The sequence below is a fragment of the Platichthys flesus genome, chromosome 19 (genome assembly GCF_949316205.1).
Source record: "Platichthys flesus chromosome 19, fPlaFle2.1, whole genome shotgun sequence".
Taxonomy (NCBI): Eukaryota; Metazoa; Chordata; class Actinopteri; order Pleuronectiformes; family Pleuronectidae; genus Platichthys; species Platichthys flesus.
Genome location: NC_084963.1, coordinates 13,212,320 through 13,237,941, shown reverse-complemented (window position 1 = coordinate 13,237,941; position 25,622 = coordinate 13,212,320). Strand labels below are relative to the sequence as shown.

Sequence of the window (25,622 nt, the reverse complement as noted above, 5' to 3'; positions counted from 1 at the left end):
AGATCTCATGTACAAAAAAACTAGAAATCTCTGGCTAATGTTGGCTATGGATGAGCCAGCAGAAGATAAATCACTTAACCATCTGCACACAGTTTTATTCTGACTGTGATCTGTCACTAATTATGCTTCAAAAACACTGTGGCATTGGCATGAATACTTCTTAACCTCAGCACATGTGAACAATGGCTGCTCCCTGGTTGACTTGCATCCAGTCCAAACAATAGTATTGATATAACAAAAGTCACCTGTGTGGCCTCAAGCAAATATAATGTAAACAACATGGCTCACAAATTAATTGTTTATCAGTTAAAGCAGCTGTGCAGCATGAGCGATGAAACAATGGAGAAAGACTGGGAGGGAAAACAATGATTTTTACAATATGTATATATAAAACGGGGGATTCCTACAAGGAAACTCCACTTTAATTGAACCTCTGTGTACAGTGTGCCCATGAATAATTGAGGTTAAACCAAGGTTAAATTTGTGTTAAAAGGCAAAGCTACGTAACAGTACGTGTGTAAACTAAGAAAAATTAAAGGTTCAAAAATGATTCCTGAGGGATAAATAAGATGTTATGTATGGACGACTGATCCAAACAGATGTGTTTTAAGCTGTGATCAGAACAGTCCAATAGAGTCCAGGTGTTGGATGTGGGGTGGCAGAGCTTGTTTTTATTTTTTGGTTGAAGACCACAATGTCTGACTGCGTGTGTATGATGAGTCTGGGATGGTGGTAGAGGTCTGCACTTAAATGTTACTACTTTACTATTATGTACAGCGTGCGCTTTGTATATAATTTAAATTAAAAAAAAGAACAGTTTGAAGTTTGGAATGATGTGGTTTGGTTTTATATATGTCTGCTTGGGAACCCCTTGAAATGTTCCAGGAGAGATTAGCCAATGATTTATTCACACCAATGAAAAAGAAAAGGAAATGGTGGCCTGTTCTATAAATTGTGAGCTAAACTCTCCATGCATTCTTACTGAAACATTATAATTCCCTTCAATCCTGCTCAGCCTCTCTCACCGCTCATAAAGCACATCCACAAGAACGACCGAAAATCTTTAACAGTAAAGGTTTTATCCATTATGACGATAATCACGCCTACTTTCCCTGCAAGTTCAGCAATATTAGAACATTTATAAATAAGATGCTCCCTTCCATGCTTGCAATTTAATCTTCTACCACTTCAGAGGAGATGTGTGAAGTATGAGACAATTCTCTGGCTGCTACGGAGGAAACATTTAATACAGACAAATATATTTTTAATAAGCACTAAAATATGTCTCGTAAAGTACTTCCTGGCTATGAAGTTTGGCGTTAACAGAGCTGGGCAAAAAGAACCAGGAGGCTGGGTGTTGCCAAAAAGAATCTAATATAACCGGCATGGCTATTAAGAAGGGAGAGGAGAAGTTTGTCTATGGAGGATACTTAAGGGTGAGAATACTGCGGAATATAAAATTTCAATTGATAAAACAGAAAGAGAGAGTGAATGATAGGACTGAGGCAGAGGTGATGAGGAAGAGCAAACAGGAGAGAAATATATAGAATATATACTAAACATGGAGATGGAAGGAGGCTCGTACCGGCTCGCCAGCTATTCCCTTGTCCCCTGGAGGTCCTGAGGGCCCTTGGATACCCTGAAGACAGAAGGATCAGTGAGCCCAGAGAACACATCCACACTTCTATCATCTAATGTTCTCTAAAACACTGCATACATGTGTGATTTTACATTTGTCACAGTGATATAATTAGCGGCAAAACATGGCTAATTATGGATGGATTGTTAATTAAAGTTTTTTTGTTTTTTTTTACATAATCAGATACAGAGAATGTGAGGCCTTCAATTACCTCCACCAAGAAAGTTATGTTCTTTTTTTTTAAGTCTGTCTGTTATTCAAAAACGACCGGATTGATAACCCAAAAAACTGATATAAGCTTTTTTACCATTACGAGATCTACGTTTTTCAACATTTAATGTTGATTTTTCAGAGAATTATTCGTATTAATACTCAATACTTTTGATATGGTATATAAATACAGTGTAGTCTATGCAGAATACAATGCTTGTTATTTTGGGCTCATAAATGCAGAAAGGTCTCGTCGATAGAATATGAATGAGGGAACTCACAGGAAAACCTTTAGGCCCAGTTTCCCCAGCCTCGCCGAGCTTCCCCTGCAGGAACCGAAGAAAAGGAGCCGTAAATAAATAACAATTTAAAGGACAGGATGAAATCTATCAGGATTTGTGATCACACAAGGTTAATACTATACCTGACAAAGAAAGTGAATCTACATTTGATTCTTCACTGAACAAAGGGACGTGTACTTGTTTGATAAAAGTTTTTTTGTATATATACAATCTTCTCTCTTGCTTTATATGATTAAACATCTGTAATGTATTTCTATTTGCCCCAAAGTGCCTCTGTAATGTTAGATTTACAAATCTTTCTAAGAATAAACATGAGTGTTTTTCAGTGGTGGTGATGGGGTGGAGTTTCAGAAGTTCAGTTTAATTGCAGGCTGAGTAAATACTCTCCGATTTCACCAGTGAGCTGTGAAAACAGCTGTGTGCGCTCCACTCTCATGTATGTAAATCTGGCAGAAACCTCCCAAGGACTGTTCTCTCCCTAAATATTATATGTCGTTATTGACTGTTTGCGTCCGACATCTAAATCACACTGATACCTTGTCTCTCCAGAGGCACATAAGTACCAAGTATATACGACAGGAAGGAGTGGAAAAGTATAGAAGAACTCAAGTTTGCTTCACCTGTAGTCCAGGGAAACCTAATTTTCCTGGAGGACCATCAAGACCCTGTGGAGAGAGAAGGATGAGAGACAGCTGTGTGTTGAGAACTGTCATCTTAGAGTATTTCCTGTGTTTTGAGTGGATGGAGAAGATGTGCAGCTTGCTGTTTTTGGTGCATGTGATACATTTTTAGTCTGGAGAATCTCTTAAGTTTGCATGAGGAATGAATTTATGCTTTATGATAGTTCATGGGCATTACTCTTGTGCCTGCACTGTTTGACTTCATGAATGTTTCTTGTTTTGTGCATCGACAACAAAATTAAGATCAATGTGCACATTTCTTACCATCTTGCCCTCTAACCCCATCTCTCCTGTAGGACCGTCAGGTCCTATCGCTCCCTGAAACACAAGACAGTTGTCATTTCACCAACAGAGGTCACTGTAACACAGCCTGACAGCCACAACATAGTGTAAATAAACATCTCTTAATAGTACGACACTGACATGACAGAGTCCAAGTCACTGTGCCTGTAAACCACTCTTTTCAGCTTCAAATAAGTAAATATGTTATGTACATGTGTGTGTTAAAGTGGATGTGTATATATGCGAATAGAGGTCAGTGTAGGAATGGCTACAGTCATCTCTATAAGGTGTCACATATAAGGTGTCTATGAAATGCACTTGCATATCTTAATTCTAGAATCAGGGCACAAAGTCTGGCTGCATGCAGATACAGACTGGTCACACTTAAACACACACACCGTCAGAACAGTCTGACTGTTTAGATAACATGGGTGTAGCTGTCAAACATAATCAATCTAAAGTGCTTAAAGGCCTGCTAGTCCAGTGAGCAGTGATAATAAATGGGAGCCAGGCAGTGGACCAATACAGTCCATCTGCCGTACACCTGCACACTCTCATCTATACTGTGGAGGATGCTGGCTCACTGACACTGAGTAGACCCTCGGCATTCATGACACTACATAATTCAATCTTAGCTATCAGCAATTATAAATAACAAGTAGTGATCTAAATGATTAACTACTGTAAAGAAAGAAAAAAGCAAATTTGAGGTGAAACAGCCACACAGGCAGCCGTGATGTGAGAGTGGTTGAATGGGCGCAGTGGGAGTTTGGCCTGTGGAGAGCGCCACTGTTCGAGGTGCTATAAGCCTATTATACATAGAGCTGGATGAGCAGCACTCATTAACATTCCTGTCTGGGGTACCTGCTACCCACTGGTTACGTTTACATAGCCTGATTAGCCGCCGTGTAGGGAAAATATTTCACCCTATCAGGCCGAGGGGATAACACTCAGATATCATGCTTCACAGTTAATTAATGACCCTGAGGTACTTTCATTTGAAGCACGAGACTGACCCTTTTCAAACAGAAGAAGGAAAAGCAGAGGCATGAATTCAAAACAATCAAACACAGCTATTTAGACCGGCTCAGTACTAACCACCGACTGCTGAGAGGGAGGACTGATGAGATTAATACTCTCCTCAATGTGGAAAACATTAGCAGACGAGATGTGGAGTTATTAGTAAGAAAGCATGATAAGTCTGATTGGTGATTCCTCATGGCTGGCAGCCACAAGTTCAAATATTCTTTACACATGCAAATAGAATACAGACAGAAAACCAGACGCAACTATAATACAAGTTTTCTATTCAATTTGGCGTAAACATGGGGTTTCATCTTGTCCTGGATTGTATTTAGTATTTTCCATGTTAGACAACATTCTAGTTCCATGTTTCAGAGAGCGGAGCTGGCTGTTACATTTCTGTGCCCTGTGCCTCATGCCAAGTGGTTAATGTCTACAACACATGTGGTCTGAGAATCTGTGCAAACATTCTTAGTTATATACTGTTTCATTTCACTCTAGGATGTGATTTTCAAGCCAAGGACATGAAATAGAGGTGAACTGGCCAGAAGAGTAATACAATCTTTAATATGGTGCTCTCTCTATTATTGAGAGTCGTTAAATTGTCTATCTTAGTACAACTCCATGTTGTTTTGGTCCAGTAAGATAACCCATTCATTTATTTTAAACAATAGTAAGTAGTGTGCGTTTAGATTGTTGAGTGACTGTGTGTCTAAGGTTGCTCACATTTATGTCGATAATCAAACCACCTCTGCTTCTTTTGGCTTTTGGACCAACAGAAAAAGAGACATGAAGAAGCAGACAGATTTACTGGCAGTGGAAACTGCTGACATTAGTATTAATTGAAAAACCAGCTGGAGATATCAGAGTGTGTCCAGGCCAACCACAGCGAGGCCAATCTCCCATGGACGCCTCAGATAAAGAAGCTCAATATGATTCTATCCCACTTTCCAGCTGGATCAGTGGACAGTCGTGATAAAAGGCATTGTTTAAAAGGTCAGCTACATGGTCTGCACTCCACAAAAAGCAAATCAAAGGACAAAGAGAATTACACCGCTCGCAACATCAGTTTTACTGTATCATGCATCATTGGTATATAGTTACAGCCCTCATCATCGTAATGAGTCATGATTGCTGTGAGTTATTGCCGCTAAATACTCTTTGCTGTGAAGTCAAGGAGATATTTGTGCTATGATGTTCCAGTGGGCAGATTATATATACAGTATTATTTATCTGGTCTCGTATTACAGCTGTCCATCTTGTTTTCATTTTTTCACAAAACACACTGGAGTTACATACGTTTTATTGTGAACTGCGTAAGGCTTTGTTTTGTAAAATAAAAACAGATGTATTGATTTAGCAATTATGGATGATGTGCAGATTGAGTTGGCAGTTATAAATATGTCATAGCTCTGTAAGTTTATTTGGAATTTCTGTAGATTTTCTGTCTTTTTTTTTATGTGTCTCTCTTTTTATTTTTCCCCACATGTTTTGTAAATGTTATACTGGAAGTAGACACAGATTACTTCAGTATCCTTGTGATTGACGACTGAGTTTCTGGATAAGGTATTTTTATCAACACATCTTCAATTTTATTACAGCTGAAACTATACTTTTGCAATATGTTATATTTTCTGTGAGATGATAATGTGAAACATCTTTCCTCTTCTCCTTTCAAAAAGCTTTCAGAAATGTCTAAATCCTGCGATTACTCCAGTAATGTGAAGAAAAAATTGGAAATGAACCTGTTCTCTGATAGCCCTTTAGTTTAGCATTTTGGAAAAATAATTATTAATGTATATAGTGCTTTTATAAACAAAGTTACAAAAAACTTCACGTAAAGAAAAAGGACAATCATACCATGAAACAGATGTGTCCTTTTTGTGAATGTGGCTCCCTGTAAACACGCCCCAAGCTGATTCAAGCCTTTTGTTTCATGTTTCTTCATGCAAATCACTAAATTTCCAACAGAACTTCTACAAAAGCCAGGTCCCATTTTCCACAACAACTGTCACATAGTTGGACTGACTGTGGGGTTTTCCTATAAGAAGCACTTATTGTTCCATTTAGAATAAAAAATGGCTGTTTGTTTTACGTCACTGGAGCTTTTCAGCAGCTATAATGAGCACTGACTTCTGAAAAGGATGAAATAGACTTATTCTTCAACCCTGAACCCGAGAATGTGTTATGCTAGCTCCTGTCTCCATTAAAACACATGTGACATCAACCCAGAGGCAGTCGCATCGTTATGTTCACCCACTCAAGTTTTTTCCAATGGCTCGACAACAGTGTTAGATCACACAGCGGAGCATAAAGAAAAACAGAGCAGTGATGTGTGTCTGCGCTCTTCTGCCAAGTTTATGATCCGTTCTTAAGGCTGCAGGGATATGATCCGCTGACTGCAGGACGCCAAAGCTGCGAAAACATCAGGTGGGAGACTTCAAACTTACCCGCAAGCCTTTTGGTCCTCTGGTACCGGCTGGCCCAGTCGCTCCAGGGGGGCCCTAACAAACAAAAGAAAAAGGAGGATAAAGAAGAGAAGAGAGGGGGTGAAGGAAAAAGAGGAAGATTAAACAAAGGTTTACACTGACAGAGCACAGAGACCCTGGTTGTTGACCCTGTGGAGGGGGCAGCCTGACCTCAGGAACACACTATGGTGATTGTTGTAAGATCTGTCACTCACACCAATTAAAGGGCCTGCTCTGGAATCCCATTCTGTTGCGCCCCTGAGCAGTGTATTTATGTTTGTTTTGGTGGCTCTGTGGCCCCCACAGTCAACCAATGGCAAAGACGAGGGGACTACGAGGGAGGTGGCGGGGGCAGCTTCTAATTGGTTATAGGTGTTGGGCTTTTGACTGACAGGAGGGTAATGCAGGTTTAGCGGGAGGCTGCCAGTGCTCATAACGCTCTGTGAGGGTGCACACCACTATCATGTGATCAAAGAGGACACTGACTAAATCAAAATACACTCAGTGGCTAATCATAGCTGGGAAATTTAATTTATTTTAGGTTTTTTGGTTATTATGATCCTATCCTATCACAAACCTAGGAGCGGATCCCTAATTAGTCCCTATGGCTAAAGATCATAATTACCCCAAACTATGATCAAATGAAAAGAAGAATAATAGTGACTCACTGGTCTTCCTAGTGGTCCTGTAGGCCCAGTCGCCCCTGGTGTCCCAGTGTGACCCTAAAATATGTACACATACAAAAGTGACAGAAAACATGGTAATACACAAATCTCCAACACACAGTAAGAATAAGGACATCAAGTACTTTTGCTGCAACACAGCACAAATTTATTAAACTGTGAAACTAAAATAAATTTGGCATCGGTGAACTCATGTTTCGAAAAGTTTTCAATTTGGATTTTTTACTGTAGAGGCACTGAAGACTGAATTCGTTTGTTTATGTTTTATGTAATAAATTAGACGTCCTTCAACCAAACATACATCTGCAGAAGTGCTCTGTGCACTGGAAAGCACATCTAATGTAGCAATAAGAGACAATGGGGGAAAGAGAAAGGCAGACAGCCTGAGGAGATGATTTTATAACTGAAAACATACTGCTTATGGGTGCATTTTTCTAGACATCCATATTTTTGGCCAGGCCATTTTTCAAAAGCTTAACTATATAATGGGGAGTACTCTCAGTCTGACCACTCAAATCAGCTGAGTGCAATAAAACGTAAGTAATTTACAAACTTATAAAACAGTAGGCAGCGCTGATCTCACGCATGCACAGGCATAAATCATAAACGCCTGCAGTATGAGCTCTCTGTTAGTAGCTATAGATGTCCGCCTGTCAGCTCTGCTCAGTTTGCATGATGCAGTCTTTTCCAGTGGGTCTGTTTCTGTTTTGCAGTTGAAAGAGTGGGCCAACAGAGAACTTCCTTATGAGTGTGTGTGTATGTGTGTGCATGTCAGTGTGTGTCTGTGTGTGCGTGGTGACGTCCTCAGAGAAATCCAGCTGGCTGTCAGCCAGCAGGAAACCTCTCTGTTTCAGTGAGAATGATGACTAAATTCTTATCCATTGTAGTCAGTCATATACTTAGAGTTTAAAGGGTCCATATCAGAGTCTATGTGACAGAGAAGCCACTCGGTCTGTCTGAAGGAGGAGGGGAGGTGTGTTACAGATGTGCCTTATGAAACTCAGGACCAATATGGCTGAACATTTAACATAATTTTTTTCTTTTCTTGATACGCATTTCCCAGTACACTGGTGTTTAAGCTTGAGAGGACTTGAACTTCAACTTCCTGTAGCTATTCAATTCTGTCCAGAGGGTAAATCATTGGATATCTTTTCCACTATGCCTCTTTTCTCGTTTGACATATTTATAGGGCACTGACACCACACAACAGTAAATTCCCATGGGAATAAGACACACAGTTTAATTTCAGATGGCAATTTTTCAAGATTTTCTTATTTACACTAGCCTAGAAAGTTATGTGTAAACTCGTATTTAAACATTTTCAAATAGTGTCCTATATCCAACTGTAATTCCTCGTTAGATCTTACCGTTGATCCCTTTTCTCCAGCTGGTCCTGGAAGGCCCATCTCCCCGCGATCCCCCTAACATTAGACAAATGACATTGAGACTTCAAAGTCACCTTGTAATGACTTATGAATTAATTGAGATGACTAGAACAAGATTTCTTTACCTTCTCTCCTGCCAGTCCTTCCTCTCCCACAGGTCCGATGAAACCCACCAATCCCTGAAATACAGACACTCAGTGTTGAATGGATGAATGGAAAAATATTTGGATTGATGGTTTGGGAAGAATGCAGTTTCTTTATACAGAAAGAGGCAATGTCAGGATATCTTACCCTTTCTCCCATTGTTCCAACCAATCCTGGGACACCAAGCTCCCCCTTCAGAAACAAATATATTGATCATCATTTATTCACTAGAAATTATTTAATATTTCTTATATTTTGGAACATCTTTGTGTATTATCTTTTTATTCACCTTGAGTCCCTCTGGCCCAACATTACCAGGAAATCCTTTTCTGCCCATTCTACCCTGAAACACGACACAGCAGATAATAATGAATTGTGAACTACACATCATTAATATTCATCACAATTTCTCAATCATTATAAAGGATCTGTTTCCTGTGAGAGGACGATTCAAAGACAGAGCAAGGTTGGCGGCTACAGCTGTTGCAGTTTACTCTACACGCTTCTGAGATATGTAATGGTGTGTACAGGTAATGCTTTTCTTGCGCAGATAGTAATTCCCAGGGTTAAGAGGGGGTCTAAGAGCTTTTTTACTAGCAATAACTCTGGGTCAGAAATGTCTAAGCCAAACTCCTGAAGACAGAGTGACTCAACAGTTCCACTGTTTTACCCCAGAAAGAAATTGGCTGCTTTCATAAGACAGCACAGCCTAATACTGTATTTTACCCAGACACAAAGAGTAAAACCAGATTTTTATCGTAACATGAGAATTAATATGAGCTGTGCAGGACTTGGGACTTCTTATCACCTGATCTAGATTTATGTCAGCGAGTGACCACATTAACCGAGGGAACAAAGAGAAACTTAAAGAAAGAACAAAAATTGCTCCATGGGAGAGGGAATGAGGAGGAACTTTTAAGGTGTGGGAGATGGTAAAAAAAAGGAGAGGTTGTCATTCCGAGAAGCTAAAAGACAGCTGGTTGAGGAGGTGTATGAGGTGGAGGAGTGGGTGGACCTGTGGCACCTGGCCAGAGATCACGCACGGCTCCTGCAGGAGCCTTACTCCACTTCCTCCTCCGATGGAAGAGAGGGGTCAGAGAACACATGAAGGGGGATGGGAGGCGGGGAAGGGGGAGTTCATGGCTGACTGGGAGTGAAAGAAAGTTCAGAATGACTGAGAAGAAGATAAACTGAGGTACAAAAAAAAGGTACTAGAATCTATGATAGAGGGAAAAAAAAATACATAAATAAAAACTTATTCCTGCAGTAGGCCATTCAAACAAATGTCGTGATGCCTTTGAGCACCCCCTGGTGGCCAATAACAAGGATTGTATGCAGAGGACAATCATTCTGACACGAGCTACAATAAAAATGATACAATAAAACTCCAATTAATCACATCTACAGAAACTCTCTAATGCAAAATAAGAACCTTCACAATGATAACCTACTTTATTCACTAAAATCGATTTAAAATGTATTCCCAGATGCATAATTAAGCTGAGTGATAAAATTACAATGCATAGTAAAATGAGTTAAACGTGATATACTCTATACTGCAGTCCTAATGGGTGAGATCACTCATTCAATTCATTCCCCTTTTAAAGTTACAGGAACAGGCTTTCACTACAGACCAAGTAGCTGACACCATGCAAGTCTTCCTTTGTTTTGAAAACCCAAAAGGCTTTGAATGAGGGTCTGTGAGCCGTGCACATGCATTTACCATCAAACTGCAGCTGTGTTTCCATACACTACTCTATCCCTTCCTCTCTCTCTCTCTCTCTCTCTCTCTCTCTCTCTCTCTCTCTCTCTCTCTCATTCTCCCTCTCTTTCTCTCTCTCTTTGAGGATGAATTTGCCACAGATATAAAAAGGACGAATGAAACCACAGCGATGCACATGATAGATGGTTTGATTGTCTTGTGTGGGATACATTTTATACAAACACGCCTACTTACAAAAGCGACACACAAACACACACAGACTCAATATTTTCATTGAGCAACTATGATCTTCTTGTTATGTTATACTGGTTTAAGGAGAACAAGCGGGATTTAAGACGGCCATCAGGTTTAGACTGCCTGAAGCAAAATGAATAGCGATGCATGTTATCTTCTACCAGCCGAGCAACACCAGGTGTTTGCCTTTTTACTCACCTCGAGTCCTGTTGGGCCCGGTGGTCCGATTGGGCCCTCATCTCCCTGGGAACAGATGATATTGACCTTAGCATGAATTATGTTTTGGGGACATAAAGCAGCCCACAGCTAAGAAAAGTCTTGCGCCATAAAACTTTTAATGCCGTTTGGCACTTTAGGGTCGTTCTGATGTGACTGGTGACTGACATTCTTACCTCCAAGCCAGCCACCCCTCGAGGCCCTGGTAAACCTCTGGCCCCTAGTTTTCCCTGGAAAGGGGAAAAAAGCAATCAAATGAATGTTAATGTGTGAGGGCAACTGTAGTATTTACACATATGTTTTTAGCCTTGGTATTGGCTTGGTTGTAGGGAAGGCTATATCAGCTGGTAACACATGGTTCACCACTTTGGTCCAGACGGAACTATCTGAACCACTATGCAAGGATTGTATTGAAAATCAGCCTTATAACTACTACCAAAAATGACAGAAACTATCTTTAAGAAAAACGAATTAATGAATTCTGACCATGACTCATGGAGGAGGCAGTATTAATGACCTATACTAAAGCCAGCCAGGTGGTGGCAAGCTAGATGCTTTGGCTTCACTTTTGGGGAGCGGTTATGTTGTTAATCTTTATATACAGTCTATGGCAAACTCTCACAAAGTGTTAGTGTGTTTGTAGACTCTTGTTCTGGTCAATGTATGGCTACTCAGCTATTTTATTCACCTTTGGTCCTTCAAGGCCATTCTCTCCTGGTGGTCCCATGTCACCAGGGAAGCCCTGTCATGATCAATCAAAAAAATGTATTTATTTTTTTGCTTTAACACAGACATATTCAATGTAGCATTGGACATGCAAGTACAAACCTCAGGGCCTGGAGGTCCAGGTGTACCATCAGGCCCCCTCTCTCCCAACTTGCCCTGTGAAAAAGACAAAGCAAAATTAGACAAGTTATATAGGAATAGTTTTTGGGAAATACACTGATCTACTTTTGTGTTAAAAGATAGATGAGAGGAGTGACACCATTTGCAAGACTTTTAATGTTATGTAAGATCGCTATTTCCAGCATTATGCTAACCTAAGCTAGTTGACAGACAGCCAAAGCTATTATTGTTACTCCTCTCAAGTCAGAAAGTCAGAGCTCACCTGAAGTCCTGGTATCCCCCGGATGCCTGGTAACCCTGGTGCTCCCTGGATGCCCTGTTCAACACAAACACACCGTATAAAAAACTAGGAGATGGGCAAAATTTTTGACCTTTCATAACATGTCTAAAATTTGTTGCAGTGGTGATGTACCTTGTCTCCATTGTACCCCATCTCCCCTTGCTCTCCAGGAATCCCGAGATCACCCTGACGAGGAGCAGAGCAGACAAAGACACGCAGGAAGATGGATGAGGTACGGACAAAAAGAAAGAGAAATAAAGAACATTAGCAAGAATGGTAACTTTCTATTCAATCAATTACATTCAGCTTTTTCAACAGACAATACTATCGACTGGAATTGCAAATACTTTGTGTTGTATCCTTGGATATAACGGACTATAAACTGTTTTAGCTTTGCATTGATTAGCCTGTATAAAAAGGCATTGTGAGACGTGCATAGTTTTGGTGTAATCTTTTATTAATACTTGTTATTACAAGTGTTAGAAGTATATTTGATCAGAAACATCACTAAGATCCGTCCTGATATTTGCAGATCTGTAGAAGGCCATTTATGCTTTCTATATAGAAACACAACTTCGACATTTTCAAAAAGTGCTTAATTATAGTTCATTGTACAAGCATAGTTTCATAGTGTGGGAAATACTGTGCACTTTATTTCTGGGACTAAGATAAACAGACCAATACCACTCATATATCTGTACCGTTAATATTTAGCTGGATCAAGCAGATTAGCTGACGAAATAATACTTCTATATCTAGGCATGCTTAGCGGTTTCCCTTTTTCAAGTTTTTAACTAACACAGAAGTAAGTAAGAGGTAAATTCCATAACATATCTTTCAATACATTTCGTGAAAATTACTCAGGAAGGACGAGTATTGGTGTACATATAACCCTCCATATATCATGCTTTATACAAAGATATACCATCATTACAAGTTGAGATACTTCCAAACTTTGGTAGGAACTAATGAAAGCATGCTCTACTGTATATCTACAGGAAGGACAGAGAGGGCTGCAGTAGGGTGCAAAGGAGTACATATCAATAACATGCTGCTCAAAACCAGGCCAATAACATGAATATTCAGATCACCTTATCACCTTTCAGTCCTGGTTCTCCTTGATTTCCGGGCACCCCCTGGAACAAGCACCAACAGATTGGTAAGTGAACGACCATCAGACCCCGACCGAAAATTCACCCTCATGTTTTGTGCAGAACAGATATTTTGGACTATAATGAATCAGCAAATCTCCATTATCTTGTTTTATATTGTACATAAAATTACTAAAAGGAGGTCCAAACAAGACATTGCAAGATAATAAGGGGAAGGTAACAGGTTCCATGTGTGTGTGTGTGTGTGTGAAATTACCTTCAGTCCATTAGGTCCTGGAAGGCCCATCTCTCCCAAAGGTCCCATATCTCCCTGAAGTCAGAATAAAGAATAAATTATACAAACATTCATTTTCAATCAAATCATTTGCATAAGGTACTGATAAAAAACACTACTCACACCCATACATTTCTATTAACAAACGAATAAGCTTTATTAACCTCTTCCTGATTTTGCTTATAGCTGTCACATTGCACAGAGCAATGGATATAAAGATAGATGATAGTTGGGGAGATAAGTCATAGATCTTGCAGCTTGAAGTCAAGATTATGCTTCAGTGAATAAAAGCTTGAAGTAACATCTGTTGCTGAACCAGCGCTGGTCATCACTGCTCAGAGCAGAAGACAGAACAGGATTTTAGTTCTGGCGGCTAAGGGGAAAATGAATCTATTTATTATAAGTAATGCAGGCCAGCTAAAGGCCTTACTGGATTAACTGGTGTGAAAGTCAGATGGGCTGTATTGTATTGTCCTCTGCACAGACAAGCATCAAGAGAATCTTATTTTCATTTTCTGCAGCTCTGCATTTTCTGCTTGCAAATGCCTACAGTGTAGTTTCACGCCAATGAATTCTGTGAAATTTTTTTATTATTGTTGTATTTACTGCAAAATTACCCTCACAAACAACTTTGTTTGGTGTTTTGAGGATAAATCTTCTTCAGATGGGAAAATCTAAAGCTCGGCAATGAAGTCTTAATCAAGATCAAACTGGAGTAATTTGCCCAAAAGACCTAAGCTGACCTCTAGAGGGCCTCCTGATACTAAACTGTCTCAATCAATGATATATTTTCGGCCTATTCTCCTAAATGCACAAATCAATATATTGTAATAATTTATATCGTGATGTATAATGTCTTTAATTAAATTCAGACTTGTGGATTTGCTTTCCATGCTTCCAGTGTCAAATACTGGCTTATAACATCCATCACGTCAAAGAAGGATAAGGGGTGGTATTGTGTGATTGAGTGTGTATGTGGGGCTTTTGGATTTGCAAATGTTTCAAAGTTGTCAACATGTTAACACTTTGCTCTATGGCACTGACCTGCATTAACTAAGGCCTAAGAAGAGGGTCCTTGTATATTTATATCTTTGAAGTGCAGCTTAGTGCTGCTGGTGATTCCTGTGCATTACTCTGTCGGGTCAGAAGGATGCAGAGGACACGGAGCTCGGAGCAGAGCTGTAATCAGACGGTCCTCCAATTACAGGCCTACTACCACCACCGGTGGCCTAGAATAGACCGGGAGGAGCGGCGACGATGGGTGAAGACGGGACACGACAAGAGAAACCAGGGACATGGTATAATCAGACGCAATTATGTGGCTGTAGGGCCGGGCAGGCATGGAGGGCAAGGTGATAGGTGGGCGGGGAGGGGGTGTTCCTGCACAAAAATAGTTAATGAGAAAGCTATTCGAGAGGAAAACAGGATGTCTCATTAAGGTCTGTGATAGAGATCAAACATCAGTGTTTGTCAGAGGAGGAAGTCAAAGGGGTAAACTGCATGAATCAGGCTGCTCAGCCCTTGTAAAGAATAACTCTCTCATCCATCTTTCCCTCCAACGGCCATCCACTATTTTTATAGTGTTTACAGTGGTGAAGAACCTATAGAGATTGGTAGTTGGTTTCCCATTAACGTCAGTGACATTGCAGCTGATGATGTTTTTGCGACCAAAGTAGGCATATTCTGTTTCACTTAAACATACTCTTTACAGCTATGTATTTATGGAATAAGTGTCTGGGAAACAACCATGTTTAAACTGTAAACAGCACACATAGGAATGCACACGGAAACACACAAAATGCTACTCACAATCAGTCCAAGAACTCCGTTTGGACCAGGGGCTCCCAGGTCACCCTAGTTAGAGAGGAGGAGAGTCAGTGAGATGAAGGCAGAGGGAGAAGGAACCTGTTTCTGGGGTTATTGGCTCTTTTTTAAACAAACATGGTCAGAAGAGTGGCTCAGTGTTCATCGGAGCTCATGAGAGGGGGCTGTATGCATGTGAGTGTGTGTGCGTGTGTACGTGTGTGTGTTTGTGTGTGTGTGTGTGTGTGAGGTGAAGGTGGAGGGGATGTGAGCCCATTGCCCCATAGTGGCTTTTCCAAATTCAAAGGTTGGTTCTCTCTCTCTCAAAAAAAAAAAAAGAAATTGAATGACAGACAGACTCTTTACATTTCTGGTCCTCAGAGTCTGTACCCTAATGATTATGCAGATCCCCTGAATGGCACCATCATCAGTAGTTTAGGATTGCAAACTAACTACGTTCCCATCAATTACAGCTATACTTTGTTAATTGCTGAGCATAGTAAATGTTACCATGCCATCATGCTCATTTAAGATAGTGAACAAGCTCTTCCTCACTGAGTCACAATAACGGCTGACAACCTGTGTTTGTCTAAGATAAAAGCAGGATTTCCTACCTTTTCCTGGTTTCATCATTTCATTTAAAAACACAGTGACAGTGTTTTGCAGGAAAAGTAAAAGACGTCTCCCGTCATTACATCCTATGACATTGTTTATACAATAATAATACAGTAAGTGTGTATGTATGTGTGTGCGTGTGTTTGTTGTTGGTCAGTTTACAGTAGTGTATGGAAAAGGTTGCATTTGGAGGCCAAACCAGCTAACCACCCCCCCTACTGCAGGTTTTGAGAACGAGTGCCAAGTCTACAACAGAGAACGGGATGAGATGAAATTAAATAGGGCAATAAAACTGCTCCAGAGTGAGACAAAAAAACGGACTTCAGATAAAACAGCAACAGAGGCAAACTGCAGTACTTCTGAATGATTTACCCACCAGCAATTCAATGTCACGGTACTAAAACACCAGGGAAGTGTGTGTGAAAGTTTGGGTTCTAAGTTTATACGTGTGAGCATGCAGATCAGTTATATTAGAGTGTATGCGAGTGTGTGGATGAGTAACAGGGTGTGTGACATACTGGCTCTCCATCTGGCCCAGGTGGTCCTCTCTCCCCAAAGTCCCCTGGAAACCCCTGAGGAAAGAGAGACAAGCTTTTATGTTCGGCTGCACACAATCAGCCACAATCAAACTTAGACAGATGATACATTGTAAGTGTCCTGCATAGCTACTTAGGGACAACACAAACAAGCGCAGCAACATTTTTATTTTGGTCTTCAACAACTACTAAGGGAACAATCCGAGTATTAAGTTGTTAACTGCGCCTGTCTGCTATTGAATGCTGAGCAGTTAAAGTTCAGTGGGTTTTTAAAAAGCTTCTTAGTTGAAAACAGATACCTGTGTAATGCAGCCTGTGAGGTAAGTGAATGAACCAAATCAAAAAACTACTGGCTGAGGGATGATGTAAAGCCACAAGGAACTGCATATGTAGGGAATAGGCTTCTTTATCAAAAGGATCAACCTCTAGCACTTACAAGTTGTTTAACTTATGTGTTGCAATGTTTTGATTTAGCTGTTTCAATAAAGGCTGCAGCAAATACAATCACATGTTATGCTAATTGTACTGGTGCAAAAACAGTCGCAGGTAATAACGCAAATCTCCCCCTCGATCATTAGAATAATGAAAGTCATTTGTAAAATAGGAAAAAAGCTTTTCACTGCAAGTGGGTGTTTGTGTTCTGCTTCTTAGCCAATAACTTACAGAGCGTGTTTTCTAAAATATCGCTGACTGTTACGCAACCAATTGCTGCTACTGTAATTGTAGAGCAATTACAACAATTTCACTGAGTCAAATATAACATTAAAGAGAGTGCAATCTGAAATATGTACAAAACGAGAGCGTAGTAGTTTCATTATGAACATTAAATGTATCAGCCCTTAGGTGTGGGCAACAACTGTTCCACCCATTTGTACACTTTTTTAGACTAATTTTTCTCTCCATTTAGCAGTAAATGGGATGCTAGTCTGAGCTATGCTAACAACTGGTGAGGAGAAACCACACCTGCAGGGAGCTCAACCATCCAGACACATAATGTTTGGGTTCTCCTGCTCTGGCCTCCGCTCATTGTTTTAAAATGCTTATTACTGTAAATGTCAGTTATTTCAGTAAGAGTTAAGATGTTAGATACACAGTATGTATATTTGTTTTAATCTCTGACTCGCCCTGGAAATAAAGTCTGCTGACTGAACACTTTGTATTTGAGTTTGCAGCTTTTTTTAAATTGAGGTATTTTTGATGGAACCAGTCTGGTACTACTTTTGCATTTTGACGTCATACTCAAATAATAAATCCTTGAGTAGGTAAATCTTTCAATTTCCTGTCATCAGGTCAATGAGGCGATCGTAACTCAACACTGTAATTGTACAGTGTGACAAAAGATGCTTTTTCCCTACCGACAAGACTTCTGGTGTAGGCTTAAAATCACCCTCTAAAAATCAAATTAATAAAAGGTCAATATTATGCATGGGGCTGTTTCATGGTAGTGAGAAACCAATGAAGCATGAATGTGACCCAGAGGATGAATCACACAACTGTCACTGCTGCTGTACGAACTACAGACAAATGGGGGAAACGTAGCTTTGCCAAGTACAACACTTTGAAAGCTTGTGGAGAGTCACATGAGCTTTTAATGTAACTCTGCTTTAACATGATCTCAGACGACCCCAGCTGTTAAATCACCCACAATAGCAGGGGATGTCTTCAGATTCCAGGATTATCTCAAAGAGCCGCGACGGCAAGGAAGACAAAGGAAGCTATGTTGTATGAAACAAAAAGCTAAAGGTTAAGTAGAAATGCAGAACTGTTGGCACTGCACATGGGAAACATTTTCTGCTTTCCAGAGTTTTAGATATATCAACTGCCTCATCACTCGTTGGTAGAGGGAGGACTATGCGTGTTTCCTCGACAGAATATGGCCATTTAAATGTCTGGCTCAGTTTCTTCTATTTCTACCTTCTCCATCATCTTGTAAAGTGTCCTAACTTTCCATTTCCCAGGCCATGAAATCCGACGATGATGATGTGCCTGTTTTCCAGTTACACGTACAGGTCATTTATAAAAGGCAGAATTAGCAACATGCATAAACAATATGATGCATGGTGACACATTGTCATCATTTGTTGCTCTCATTCAATCGTCATGTGTTCGGGTCAGAAAAGGACAACAGGTCTGTATGATTACTGCTATTATTTTAAGCTCAACAGCCTACCACCAAAAGTAAAAATCCCATTAATTTTCTGAATAGGGATTTTGATTAGCAGCCATAATATTTTACCCATCCCAAAATGCAAGATTGGGAAACGATGTTGTCCATATGACATTAACTGCATTTCCCGATGTCAAGGAGATGTACAACACTACGCATAATCCTCAAGTATAATAGCAACGGCTGCAATTGATGGAGGTCGCAGTTATCATTGAAGCGTTTATAACAACCACGAAAATGATGTAGGCTAGTATCAGATCGTTCAGCTTTACATTTACAACGGGGAAACCATGAGTTCCCTTTCTAACCTGCTGCTGTTTTTTAGAGATGAGGAAAGAGTTTTGAGAACACATACACACCACATATCTTAAATGCATATGTTAATGTGTCAAAAACCTAACATGTGATAAACATTGTCACACATGATCAATTTACATCAAAGGCTGCTTCCTTAAACACTTGTCTGATTACACAATAAGGCCGGCTCGTGTGTGTTTACACACTTGGGTCCACAAATGCCTTATTTACTGAAAAGCCAATAAACAACAGCTGCAGAATGATCTCAGCGGTGAGTTGCAGGGTTAGACACTCTTTCTGACACACTGCGTTAAACTGACTTTGAACACTGTCGGACACACACACCACAGAACTGACTGACTGACTTCCTCCAAATGGCTTGACTGTTTTTTTTCTTTTTTTTCTGAGAGGGGGGACCAAAAGCCCTATACTCCAACAAAAGCCTTTTTCTTGTTGCATCCAAAGAACCGACATATGCCTGGTGGGACTCCACAATCTTCAGGAGTTAACCCTTCCAACAACCATGGAAATATTGAGCAATGAAATGTAAATGCAGACCGTGTAAATTTTCTTTAGACCAAACGCTCTCAGTATGACCCAGATAAGAGAATGATTGTGAAGATTTAATTTGAATACCGATCACCGGTCACTGCCTTATTTGAATGGGGTTTGACCCTGCAGCTTTAAGAGCTATTATAAATATATATAGGTATAATATTGATTAGAACATTGAATATCATCAGTAACTGCGTCACAATAATACCACTCATATCATCTAACATATTAAAGATCAACACTTCTGAACACAATTCATCACACTTTTGAAAGATTATCTGTAAAGTATGTTGAGACAAAACTTTACCGGCCTACCCATCTTGCCCCTCTTTCCTGGTTCGCCGGGAATTCCCTGAAAATCAAAATAGAAATAGAAAGAATAGAAATAAGAGGAAAATAAAAGAGCAGACATGAGAAAAGAAATGTTCAAGGAAGACAGAAAAAAACAAAAAGATTGATCATCACAATCCTACGATAACTGATTGAAAGCCCAAACACACAATTAACATGTCACTTCACTCATGCTGCAACAGATGTGAGGAACAGGTGAGTGCAGCCTGTTTTCCCAGCCTATTATGAGGGTTTTGGGAGTCATCTCATACATAACTATGCTAAAAACACCAGTGTCTCCTGAGAGAAGACAGGCAGACACCGTCTGTTGCGAGGAGCTATGGTATGAACCATTTCTCTGGCTGGCTGGCTGCGGTGGGGTCCTGATTACAGCCCTGCACTGATGCAAACCCCTGAAGCATGTCATAAGTAGGCTAATCGCTCCATGTTTTCGAGGCTGCACAGAAGGAGGAGGCCTTGATGAGTTCAGGCGGTTCAAAGGCTGTAAGAGGGAGCTTTTATCATATGAGTCATCAACACTCCCACACAGCTTAATACAGCAGCATCTCGGACAGCCGGGGACAGCTGAATGAAATGGCAGACGAGGCCCTGTTGTCATCTCACAGGGCCAATAGTTTTGTTTAGACGGTCACTGAAAATTTTTGCAGTTACAACCAAGGATCATATATGTATGTTTGACAAGAACTCACTCTTTCGCCATCAGCACCGGGCAGGCCAAAAAGCCCCGGGATTCCAATGAAACCCTGCAGGAGAGGAGAGGAAGAGGAAGAGGAAGAGGAAGAGGAAGAGGAAGAGGAAGAGGAAGAGGAAGAGGAAGAGGATGAGGAAGAGGAAGAGGAAGAGGAAGAGGAAGAAGAAGAAGAAGCGGAAGAGGAAGAGGAAGAAGAAGAGGAAGAGGAAGAGGAAGAAGAAGAGGAAGAGGCGAGGAAATGTGAGAAAGAGAAGAGAAGAGGAATATGGAACGTGAGTATTAAGATGCTCTGAAAACGGTTGGAAGAACAATAACTCCCACTGGCTTTAGGGCTGCATTTCAGGGGTTGGGACAGTCCAGCATGGACAGGGTGGGATTCCATGAAGAACCAAGCCATGAGGCAAGTGTATATGCCCATGGACTGCATGGTGCTGGCTTCCACGATGTAGTCCAAGGGCACATACCCTCACTCCAGGGATCTCTGAAGATAGCCAGGACATCACACTGGGCCGTCGGAACAGTGGGGGAGACACACACACAACAAGCAAACACAACATAACAGTAGACCACTAGAGGAACAGTTCAGATGCAAAAGTTACAGGCGAGCATGAGCTGGGTAGTTTTTGCACAATATGGATTCCGCTGCAAAAGAGAGAGAAGAATTTTGTGGAAAGGTGGCTCGGCGAGAGAGCGAGACGACTAGAATGCCTCCTTAACACAGCAGGGCCTCATACGGAGCTTAAACAGGAAATTCCAGCCAGTGGGGGCAGGGGAGTCTTTGGAGCAGCCAAGGGGAACTGATAAAGAACCTTTATTGGAACGCAACATAAAAATCACTGTTTGGATCTGTGAGCGTGTGTTCTTTGTTTGTGTACTTTTAGGGTGTGTGTTTGTATGTATAGGCTTATCAAGTAACAGTCTTTCAGTAAGTGTCTGTACACAGTAACACAATGTTTACATTACAACTAAAAGCTCCTACATTTAGCGTCATATTAATAGTGTCCATCATCAGTTGAGTGAATGCATATGAATGTGTTTATATGTGCAGGGGTGGATGCTAGTGCACACCTGCTGTCATACATGCATGCACTTTTGTGTTGTTGTTGCGTCTATAGGCGCCCGTGCAAAACCAGCTTTCTACGTGTTTTAAGACTCCTCTAAATAGTGTGAAGCCAACAGAGTCAGTACACAGAAAAGCTGCACAACAAATGTGTTCACAAGTCCTCTTAAAGCATCACAGTTAGTAACATAGACAGGTAGAATCAAACTTGAGCGACACAACTGAAGGAAAGATGAGTTAACTTACCCGAACGCCTTTAGGCCCCAATGGTCCTATTGGCCCTGGTAAACCCTGCAAAACAAAGAGGAACATTTTTTAGGAGCTCAACCGTGAAATAAAGTTTTGCCAAATACAAAGTGAATGCGTGGAAGTGTGTGTCATGATGAAATTTAGAAGGGGCAAGCCAAGAACTACAGTACATCTTCTATTTGTTAAAATAACATGATAAAATAGTACGACAGAGTAAAAGGGTAATTTAAAAAAGTTGTTACATCATGAGAAAAAAACTTTTAATTCATCAGAATAAAGTGTTTTTGGATACATTTCATGTTATAGGTGGAATCTCAGAAGATCAGCCTGTTAAAATGAGAAGGATGGAGCATCTTATTTGTTTCACAGGTAACAAAATACTTCATATTTTGTACCTCAGAGAGTAACTCTAGTGAGCTCGAATAAAAGATCCAATCAATACTAATTTGTGCATGATTGGATACACAAATCACAAATTTGTGAGGTGTAAAGACAGCTCGCAATTTATTTTTTTCAAAATATTACTATATTCTTAGTAGCTGTGCAATAAATGCACCGTTTCAGCTACATGGTCATTTCTGAGCCTGTGTTGTTGTTCTACTTGATGTTTTAAAATATTCCAATTCCTCTATACAGTGTTTACATTCAGCTGTTCAACATAACCCAATTCCACTTGGCTTTCTGGCCCAACTATTGCCCTGACTACAACTGTACCAGTCACAGCAGAGGATTTACTGCACCTGCCTGCCAGGATAACCTTTGGCACCTGGGCTTCCGACTGGACCTTGCTCTCCCTGCAGGGGAGAGAGTGAGAGGGAGCGGGAGGCAGAAAGAGAGGGTGGGTGAGGGGGAGAGGGAGAGAGGTGAGGTCAAAATTACAGTTACACAAACACACAGGCCGTTCTGCAGGGAGGACCGTTTCAGAGAGGGAGACAGGGCAGAGTGGATGAATGATTCACTGTGTAATGAGGAGATGAATGAGTTGGCCCGGTATTTTAGTGTGGTAGACATGTGTGTTGTGAGGACCAGTACAGTTAACTGATTAACCACCACAGAATGCAAACCTTTACCATATAACCATGTTTCAGGGAATAAAGGGAATTTGCTATAACAATCGTGTTTGTGCACAACTAATCTTTTTTAATTCTGTATACTGTATCTAATGTTTACATTGTTTTGTTGTTCATTCTGTAGATTAAGTCATTTTTAAATATGGATTTACTTTGCTGATGCTACATTATATTCCAATGTTTTCATTGAATTTTTTTGTATCTATTTCAAACTTAAATCTGTAAAATCCTTCATATTTGATTTATATGAAATGTCGTGTTATTACTGTAAATCTGAATATGAACCTGCATACATAATGACCAAATAACGTATCCAGATCACCAGTGATTGAGGACGTACTCACATAACTTAAGTTAAAGTATACCAGACTGTAAGATTACAACAACACAAGTAAAAGTTTGGTATTAGAAATATTACTCAAATAAAAGTATTTGAGTTCTTAGCGTAAAGAATGTTATGCATAATGTGTTTTTTTGCATAATGTTATTATTCATTAATTTGTTCAGTAAGTTGCATTTTACTGCTATCCATCCATCCATCCATCTAGTTCAAGTAGTTGCTCAATATAACACCCATTCCCACTAAGTATTTCTGCCTGGACTCATGATTACTGCTACTTCTCAGATGTGTTATGTGTATAGACCAGAGAAGCTAATTAGCTAACAGTTTGGTTTGTATGTGAGTGTGAGTAATCATAACACACACACACACACAAACACACACACACACACACACAAAAACAGGTTGTGTCCAAAATGCACCGAGCACAAGTTTTCATGTATAACTTCCTTTGACACACTCTGATGTGCTGCCTTGCACACTACTCGCCATTCCCTCTCTTGGATAAATATAGTGCATAATGCAGCCAGTTAAAACCAGTCTTTGCCTGAGTGGGTTTTGGACCTTCAGCAGGCCAGCAGGGAGGAGGGGGTCTGAGTGCAACCCACAGTGTGATACAGTATTAAAGAATCATCAACACTTTATGAACACCAGAAGGCCTCTGCTCTCAGGCGCTGGAGAGGCCCCGCTGCCAAACAGTTGTGCGTATTACTCAGTCATTGGGAGCTGTGGTGATTCAGACTCAGCGGCTCTGTGGGAAAGCGGGGGGTGTTTGAGGATGGACAAAGTGGGAGGACACGACGGTGCGAGAGGAAAAGCACTCCTTCTCCATGATGAGTGGTGGGGGAACTCCCTGCGCTGGTGACGTCACCCAGAGAACAGGGACTTGTTTTAAACTGTGTGGCAACGAGAGGAACGTTCTACTCTGCTTTCCATGACTAAGGCTTTTCCTTAATACCAACAGTAGTATTACTGAGCCTCGATGAAAATAGCTCTGGACATGAGGCTGGATGCTCCATTCTTGAAATAGTCCTGTTGGACAGAGCCATTTCTCCTCCCAGCAGCAAATAAAAGAGTTCATTGAACTGATTCCCCCGGTTTGAGGAGAGATGGATAGATGGAGGAGGGAAAAACTACAAGAGAAATGAAATGCACAACATAACATGAGTGGAAGACGCTGTGGGAGAGAAACTGATCATGGAATGACGGGTGGCAGGAACGAGCAGGAAAAGTCAGACAAAGGGAATCATTCTCCAAAGCTGCAGTGTAATGGGAGCATGTCACTGCTGGCCTAGTTGGCTTGTTCCTCTTTCTTTTCTCTCTATTTTCTTTCTGTTTGGCACCACTGACTGATATCCTGGAGAGCATCGCTGCAGTGCTGCTCTTTGGCCAGATGTCGGTCCATGCACACAAAAGTTAGAGGTTAAGTGACCTGGGAGTGGATGATGACTAAAGCCTTAAAGAATGAGAAATGAGTAGTAACAGGATGATGCATTAGTCATAGATAAGAAGAGAAAAACATCACTGAGGGACTCATAAAGGCAAAAACTTTAAGATCAGGTACCTACATGCAAAGAAACAAGGATCCATCTGGAGTTTTACATTCATATTTTTCATCTCTGCTAGGGAGGTTATGTTTTCATTAGTGCTTTATTAGTTTATTATTAACAGGCTTACAATTTCCATTCAATGTTGTGGAAGGTTCGAGCATCAGTTAAAGTAGAACCCATTGAATTTTGGAGCCGATCCAAATAAACTTTCACTTTCTTTCATATATCAACATACAGGGTTAAGCTTGATGGAGGTATGCACCCGTGCCCCTTATTTTAGAATCACATTATCTAGGCAGGAGTTAAGGAAATGTTGTATTCAAGTGAAGCTTTAAGATGTGTGTGGAAAAGAGCAGAAGCAAAAGAGAACTTAGTCTGAAAGACATTGAAAACAGTATCTATGGAATGGATAAAGATACTTACAGACTCTCCAGGGAGTCCAGGTGGACCAGGGTAACCTCTCTGTCCCTGCAGAGACACACATGGGACATGTGAAGTGAGTTGAACGGAGAAGCAAACACACAAATAGACAAAACTCTGGAACAGTTCACAGATAAGGAAAAAATGACTCCGTTGATGTGGGGATGACAAGTGGAGTTTTGTGCAAAGTAAAAAAAAAAAAAGCATGTTAACACTCATAGCACCAACAGACAAGTCCAGTGCCATATGCAAGGAATCAATCTGTTCTGCTGTCAAGGGATCAGACTTTCCACTAGCTGTGTTCTCAGAGAAATTGTGCTGTGGAGGCTGTGCCAGGATCGCGGCATGTTGAGGATATAAATGCCTTCCTGTGTGAGTCAGATAGCAGGTCTCTCCCTCTGCCTGCGCAGTAGACTA

At 40.7% G+C, this 25,622-nt stretch overlaps 1 protein-coding gene across 1 annotated transcript in view; it reads right to left on the bottom strand.

Moving 5' to 3' along the window:
* The window catches only part of col27a1a (collagen, type XXVII, alpha 1a), a 64,754-nt gene that overhangs the window by 9,747 nt on the left and 29,385 nt on the right, over window positions 1-25,622 (bottom strand). Inside the window, exons 8-32 of the mRNA XM_062413481.1 lie at window positions 25,209-25,253; window positions 22,566-22,619; window positions 21,823-21,867; window positions 20,515-20,568; window positions 19,782-19,826; window positions 16,438-16,491; window positions 15,311-15,355; window positions 13,484-13,537; window positions 13,207-13,251; window positions 12,248-12,301; window positions 12,098-12,151; window positions 11,818-11,871; window positions 11,678-11,731; window positions 11,166-11,219; window positions 10,972-11,016; window positions 9,106-9,159; window positions 8,964-9,008; window positions 8,798-8,851; window positions 8,655-8,708; window positions 7,273-7,326; window positions 6,587-6,640; window positions 3,096-3,149; window positions 2,772-2,816; window positions 2,131-2,175; window positions 1,586-1,639 (exon numbers count right to left, since the gene is read on the bottom strand). Coding sequence (XP_062269465.1) covers window positions 1,586-1,639; window positions 2,131-2,175; window positions 2,772-2,816; window positions 3,096-3,149; window positions 6,587-6,640; window positions 7,273-7,326; window positions 8,655-8,708; window positions 8,798-8,851; window positions 8,964-9,008; window positions 9,106-9,159; window positions 10,972-11,016; window positions 11,166-11,219; window positions 11,678-11,731; window positions 11,818-11,871; window positions 12,098-12,151; window positions 12,248-12,301; window positions 13,207-13,251; window positions 13,484-13,537; window positions 15,311-15,355; window positions 16,438-16,491; window positions 19,782-19,826; window positions 20,515-20,568; window positions 21,823-21,867; window positions 22,566-22,619; window positions 25,209-25,253 — 1,269 coding nt within the window. The remainder of the gene's footprint in view (window positions 1-1,585; window positions 1,640-2,130; window positions 2,176-2,771; window positions 2,817-3,095; window positions 3,150-6,586; window positions 6,641-7,272; window positions 7,327-8,654; window positions 8,709-8,797; window positions 8,852-8,963; window positions 9,009-9,105; window positions 9,160-10,971; window positions 11,017-11,165; window positions 11,220-11,677; window positions 11,732-11,817; window positions 11,872-12,097; window positions 12,152-12,247; window positions 12,302-13,206; window positions 13,252-13,483; window positions 13,538-15,310; window positions 15,356-16,437; window positions 16,492-19,781; window positions 19,827-20,514; window positions 20,569-21,822; window positions 21,868-22,565; window positions 22,620-25,208; window positions 25,254-25,622) is intronic.